The sequence below is a fragment of the Solanum stenotomum genome, chromosome 7, assembly GCF_019186545.1.
Source record: "Solanum stenotomum isolate F172 chromosome 7, ASM1918654v1, whole genome shotgun sequence".
NCBI lineage: Eukaryota > Viridiplantae > Streptophyta > Magnoliopsida > Solanales > Solanaceae > Solanum > Solanum stenotomum.
Window position 1 is genome coordinate 9201656 of NC_064288.1, and position 7306 is coordinate 9208961.

At 35.7% G+C, this 7306-nt stretch overlaps 1 protein-coding gene across 3 annotated transcripts; it reads left to right on the top strand.

Annotated features, from left to right (window-relative positions):
* The first annotated feature begins 2640 nt into the window (after positions 1-2640).
* LOC125870726 (uncharacterized) lies at positions 2641-7306 on the top strand. 3 transcript variants are annotated; one of them, XM_049551225.1, is made up of 6 exons: positions 2641-3100; positions 3410-3556; positions 3888-3961; positions 4054-5892; positions 6176-6326; positions 6423-7305. In XM_049551225.1, the coding sequence occupies exons 2-6, from the start codon at positions 3418-3420 to the stop codon at positions 7145-7147; spliced, it is 2928 nt and encodes a 975-aa protein (XP_049407182.1). In that variant the 5' UTR covers positions 2641-3100; positions 3410-3417; the 3' UTR covers positions 7148-7305. The 3 variants fall into 3 exon arrangements, with proteins under 3 accessions (XP_049407182.1, XP_049407183.1, XP_049407184.1); XM_049551226.1 differs by lacking the exon at positions 2641-3100 and having other exon boundaries at positions 3392-3556; positions 6423-7306; XM_049551227.1 differs by lacking the exon at positions 2641-3100 and having other exon boundaries at positions 3420-3556; positions 3888-3978.

Consider the following 7306-nt stretch of genomic DNA (forward strand, 5'->3'; position numbering starts at 1 on the left):
TACAACCCTTCAAACTTAAATTTCGATGTTTCGGACTCGTTCGGAGTCGAAAAAATACAAACCTTATATGGAATCTGATTGGAAATGATATTTCGGACTCAACGGTAAAGGCGGAATTTCCATTTGGAGCTCACTTCGACGAAAAGTGGGTCCCACACCCAGTATCGTTTTGAGCCAGATTCCACAACTGCTATCTAAAGTCTCGGGAAGTGAACAAAGGGTCGTTCTAGACCAAAATCGATATTCCGAAGCTAACCTAGCTGTCAGATTTTTCATCTGAGCACGTCTTCCAAGAAGGTTGACCAAAGTCAACTTTTCAAGTTAAAAAAAAAACTCCAAAACAGGGAAACGGGCCTAAAACCCAAACGAACGACCAGGCGACTGAATAGTCAGTGCCAGCAAGTCATAAATAACTTGGGGTCGCTACAGGAATGCTCTAAACGATGAAATGAATTCTTTAATTTAAAAATGACCTGGAGGGTCATTACACTCAATAACTTCATTTACCATCTATGGGATAGTATACTTAGGTATCATTTGATTGGTCTTTTAATTTAATCTAATCAATTTATAAAGAGAGAAGGATTTAGAGTGTTCTTCAACTATTTGAATTGGTATAAAATTATCTTTCATTCACCTCTTGGCCCTCAAATACCTTTGATATTAATCTTTGATTCAAAAATATCCTTGATATAAATCTTTGGTTCATATTTACCCTTATTTTTAACAACTCCCAAAAGTATAATTATTAAATATTTATTTATTGTGTTGCCTAATCTAATTGGTCCAAATTTAAATTCTTCTCAAATAAATAATAAAATCTGCATATGATTCATATTTTGACCTGATACACTTGAAAAAAATATTTATTTCATGATATTCGTATTGACCTATTTTAAATCAACCCCCAATTTAATATAGCTCAATTCATAACTGAGGATCTAACTAAAATTCATACTCACCTAATCTGATTGACAATCTAAAACAAGATTATTATTTTTTATTAATATAAAATAATCAATCAATTATCCAATTGTTTTGTTCATTCCTCTTTTTATTCTTCTTTGCAATATCTTATTCTTAATTAGAATATCATGAATTCAAACTAGAAATAAACTTGCATATTCATATTTTTTTAATTTGTATTATTTTCATGGTGGGTGTGGATAGGAAAAAAAAGTCATTTTCATTCTTTTATTTTGAATTTTGAGTACACACAAAAGAAAAAATACAACATATGTAACAGTTGCTTAATTAAATCATCTTCTATTAAACTAATTATTTATAAATGAATGTTGTCGTTACTTCTCCCTGTTTAATTTGTCATTAGTTGAAAAAATTAAAATTTAAAATGGTGGACAAGATTCAAGAAGAAAAAAAGTGGAAGAGCGAGGAACTGAGGAGGGGGGAGGTGAGTGTAGATATTAGAGGATTAATCTTTTTTATTTTTAATTTACCATAGAATTCAAAATCAGACCAATCATACAAGCTCGTGTATTAGGTAATTTCAAATTATTTTAATGGAGAAGAGTCTAACTCCATACACCTTATGAGTGTGAACCGTTAGATATAAACGTATTTTTAATTGACATCAGTGTATTTGGGATCGAAAAGGTGGATGGAGGATAAGGGTGGACATTCAGTATTCGGTAATTCAATATTGGTAGTTAAAAGTAGATACCAAATATCAAAATTTTAAATTTCGATTCGATAATCAATAAATTAAACTTCGATTTGGTATGGTATTTGGTAATATCGTATTGAATTTATAGCCGATTGTATTACAAAGTTAATATTATTACTCCAATTATTTCTATTTTTCTATATAGTTGCACGATATAATAGAAGATCAACAAATAAGAAGACAAATCAAGAAAATTAAATTGGATCAACTAAAAGACATATGTATTTAGATTGTTTATGTTTGGTATTTAACTTTCTCTTTGAACTTGTACTAATGAGTCATGAACTTGTTGAAATATGTCCTTCATTACGTAAATACTCTGGTATTCGAAAAAAATATCGAATACCAAATAATTCTAGTGCTCATATCAAATCAAAACCCAAATGCCGTAATTCTAAAAATTTACTTTTGAATACCATACCAAATATCNGTCGTGAACTTGTTGAAATATGACCTTCATTACGTAAATACTCTGATATTCGAAAAAAATATCGAATACCAAATAATTCTAGTGCTCATATCAAATCAAAATCCAAATGCCGTAATTCTAAAAATTTACTTTTGAATACCATACCAAATATCGAATTATCAAATATCAAATTATTAAAAAATTCAATTCAATTTTCAATATTTTATATTCAACGCCTAGATGAAGAATAATTTTGTATCAATACAAATAATTAAAGGATATTAATTATATATATATATATATATATATATATATATGAGCATAGTATAATATATTGGTACAAAATTCAAGAATGCTTATATAGTGTTTTGGTGTGGAGGGCGAATGTCAATGAAAAAAATACAATGTGGGTCATAATACAATTATGTAAAAGAATAAGGATCGGACTTCACATTGTCAAATAAATTTACTTTATTTAGAAATGTTTATTTATTCTTCCCTTATCGATGAAGAAAATTTTCATTTCACTTCTCCTTTACTTTCTCTCTGGAAAAGACTCATTAATAATCACAAATAAAACAAAAACTAGTCAAGTCCGTTAGTCGGTGAACGAATCTCCGGCCATATTTCCGACATCGGCGAGTGCTCGACTGAAGCACCACTTTTATCTGAGACTCGACTAAAGCATTTTTATCTGAGAATTTAGGCGAAGCTGAATCTCCGGTCACATTTCGCCGGAATGTCAGTTCTACCTTACCGGCGACTGCTCTGCCGTGAAAATAATTTCAGTTAACAGTCCGCGAATCCGAATACACGGCCACATTTTCTCCGGAACGTTAGTTTTTCGATTCCACCGACCACTCTACGGGGTAAACACCTTTAAGCAAACGCACATCGCATTTATCTGACTTCACTCTGTTGCTTTGAGCTGTGAAGCTTCTAGTGGAGCTGCTGGTGCTTTTTCTGTTTTCGCTTTCTGCAATCCCTTTCGATCTCATTTTTCTAAGGTTAATTGAATCGTTCTCTCTCTACATACATCTTTTGCTTTGTTTTGTAGTTGCAGTCAATGAAGAATGATGCTTTTTGTATATTGAATTGTTTTCTGCCCAAATCTCTCCCTTTTTTCTATTTGCATAGATAGGTCTATACCTGTAAAAGCATACCTTTTTCCATATTAAACATATGTTGAATGCCTATCTCTTTGTGTAGATATGAATAGAGGTGAGACATTGTTGGTGATTTAAAACTTTTATAGTTTCAGAAGGGACTACTTGATGTGCACTTTGGGATTTATGATCTTCATTATGCAATCTCAGGAATTAAGATGAATGGACTTCAGAATGGCAGGAGTCGTACTTATGATAAACCTTCTCCAGGATGCTTGGGACAAATGGTGAACCTTTTTGATTTGAATTCAGGGGTGGCAGGAAACAGGTTGCTTACAGATAAACCACATCGTGATGGTAAAACTCTTTGCTACTTATATGTTTTTCTGTCTCCCGTTTTCATTGTCACGAATGTTGTTTCTGTGGAATATTGACTCAACTTTTTATCCCATGAACGTATTGAGCATTGAAAACAACGTAATTAAAGCACGGTTGTGTAATTTAGTTTGTGCAGAAAAACACGTTGATTTCAATTATAGAATATATGACCTTTGATTCTTCAAACAACCCGCAAGCATGGCTTGTTCTCATTTGATTTTATGCTACCTTCAGTTTTTTCCCTTGTAGTTTATTCTATCTATTACTATGAGGTCGAATCTGCATGTTGAGCTGGTCCAACTTATTGCAGGTTCACTCTCAAGGAGCCAATCAGATCTGGTGAGGTTGCCACCATCTTCTGAGGATCAAGTAGAAGAAAAAATGGTGCGTCCTCTATCCAGGTGACATTTATATAGAGAGGAAGGTGCTGATTTTCTGCAGAGTTTGGCTTAATACTAATGATATGGTGCATGCAGGTTGTCTCGGATTTGAAGCTGACTAATTCAAACAGGAAATCAAATGGAACGCCAATGAAGATGCTCATAGCCCAAGAAATGTCCAAGGAAATAGATTCTAGACACAATCCACCTAGTGTTGTTGCTAAACTGATGGGGCTTGATGCTCTTCCCCAGAAATCTGTTCCAGCTATAAGAAGTCATTTTGGAGGTCATTCACGGTGTCATACAGATTCCTCTTTCAGCTATTGCCAGGACGAAAATGAATCCTTGACGGAAGAACTGCAGCAAGGATTACATCAATACCCCGAGCTGAATGAATATAAAGATGTTTATGAAGTTTGGCAGCACCCCGCAAAAATGAACTCTGTGAGAAGTAAATCCCCACAAAAGGCAAAACGCGATGAAATTAGTTTTGAAAAGAAGTCAGCTTTTGTTCGTCAGAAGTTTATTGAAGCAAAATGTTTATCCATAGATGAACAACTTCACCAGTCTAAGGAATTCCAAGATGCATTGGATGTCTTAAGTTCCAACACGGATCTGTTCCTCAAGTTTCTGCAAGAACCAAATCCAATGTTTACTCAGCATTTATATAATTTGCAGTCTATACCTCCTCCTCCTGAGACAAAGCGAATAACTGTTCTAAGACCATCAAAGATGATTGATGATTGTAAATTTAGTGGATCAGTGAAGAAAAATGAGAAAAATATAAGCAGAGCCATCCATATAGGCAAGGGCAACAAGGCCAAAGCTCATATGGAATTTTCCCCTCCTGTAGCAAGTTGGAACATTGATGAAAGTCATGCTCAACCTACACGAATAGTCGTATTAAAACCAAGTCTTGGTAAGACTCACAACTTTAGGGATGCAAGTTCTTCACCATCTGCATCACCAAGAGTATCACAAACTGAAACAAGTTTTGTCAACATGGAGGCTAATGAAGGTCAAGAATCAAGAGAAGTGGCAAAGGCTATTACACAGCACATGCGAGTAAACATAGGTGGACATCAAAGGGATGAAACGTTACTTTCTTCTGTATTTGGAAATGGCTACATTGGTGATGAAAGCTCATTTAATAAATCTGAAAAAGAGTATGCAGCTGGAAATCTCAGTGATTCTGAAGTCATGTCACCAGCTTCTAGGCACTCATGGGAATATATCAATAGGTTTGGCAGCCCTTATTCTTGTTCCTCCTTGAGCCGTGCTTCTTATTCCCATGAATCTTCAGTTTCCAGAGAAGCCAAGAAGCGACTTTCGGAGAGATGGGCAATGGTGGCATCTAATGGCAGTTGTCAAGAACAAAGACAAATGAGGAGAAGCAACAGCAGCACTTTAGGTGAAATGCTTGCTCTTTCTGATATTAAGACGACCAGAAGAATGGAGCAGGATAATATTAAAGAAGATCCCCAGATTTCAAATTCCAACTCTGTGAGTAAATCCAAAGATGATGAAGGTATCAACAAGTCACCAAAGAATCTTTTGAGATCTATGTCTGTTCCTGTATCCTCTACTGCATTCAGTTCACAGTTGAATGTGGATGCCCCAGATCCCGTGACAGGAGAAAATGACCTTCCCAAGCATACAACAAAATCTAGAAGTACAAAATCATCATTGAAAGGGAAGTTCTCAAATCTCTTTTTCTCTAGAACCAAAAAGCCAAACAAAGACGGAGCCAAGTGTTTGCAATCCAATGATGACTTGCAGTCTGGCGCAAAGCCTTTACATTCTCTATCAGAACTTGACAAATATAGTGGTGTTGATGATCCAGGGGTTGAGTGCTCAACAACCAATATTCGTGAATCATCATGTGCACTAACTTGCGAAGATTTGGTTGGGAAGCAAACCGCAACCTCTCTTGAGGTAAAGCAGTTACCTGATGTTTCTTCCTATTACTCTGTAGCAAGTTGGAAAAGGGTTATTTGCATTTTACATCATTATTTTGTTTGTGGTTTCGGTCTACACATATTTTATGTCATGCATTTACATTGTCTTGCATATTTTATGAGATCACTCTGTGATGTCTTTAAAAAAATCTGTTTTTCATTTTAATGTGTGGGAATTGTCTGAAAATGGAGAACTCAAATAGCGTCAACATGACTGCTTAAGAAGTTCAAAGCGGATTTATGTTATAACACTTTTGTAGGTTGTGCTCTTTGGAGCAAGATCTTTGCGCTCCAGACACCTATGTGAGAACCAGGACCAACCAAGTCCTATATCAGTTTTGGAGACACCATTTGAAGAGGATGACCATCCAACACGTATATCATCTGGAGGTATCAAGCCAGACCATCATGGTAAATGTCGTCAACGAACTCCCATAATTCTTTGCTTCTTTTTACTTTCTTGGTTTAAAACTAAATCTATTCCTCCCACCCCAATCAAATTAACAGGTGCCGAGTTATCTGTTCACCCTTTAAGGTCCAATTTGATTGACAAATCTCCTCCAATAGGATCAATTGCACGTACATTGTCCTGGGACGATTCTTGTGCAGATACAGCCAGTTCAGTTTGTGTAAGACCATCATCATCCACTCAGAGGACTGAGGAAGTAGAACGTGAATGGTTCTCTTTTGTTCAAACATTACTAAACGTGGCCGGCCTTGATGAAGTGCAGCCTGATGCTTTCTCAACCATGTGGCATTCTCCTGAAAGCCCTTTGGACCCATCACTCAGAGAAAAATACATTGATCTGAATGAGAAGGATACACTACATGAGTCTAAGCGAAGGCAAAGGAGATCAACCCAAAAGCTTGTGTTTGATTGTGTAAATGCAGCTTTACTAGAAATTGCAGGATATGGGGCAGACAACTTCCAAAAAGCCATACCTTATATGGGGGTCCACAATAATCTGCCACAGGGAACTAGACTAGTATTATTGGAACAAGTGTGGGACCGGATGAAGGAATGGTTTTCTAGTGAAGTGAAATATCTGTCTACTGATGGTGGGGACTTAAACAGCCTGGTTGTTGAGGAAATGGTAGGGAAGGAGGTGATGGGCAAAATGTGGCTTGAAAACTTGAGATTAGAATTAGACAACGTAGGAGTCGAAATTGAAGAGAAGTTGCTCGAAGAGCTTGTGAATGAATCCGTCGTTGAATTGGCAGGTAAAATGTGATTAGCCTTCTCCAATTCTTCTTCTGTTTTTTGCATTTTTTCTTGCACATTTATTTAAGATTATTGTTGTTTGTGTATGTATTATTGTATTTGCCAACAACACTGCCTACAAGTAATTTGTTTAATGTTGTGAAGTGTATGAAATCTGTACTGATCTATA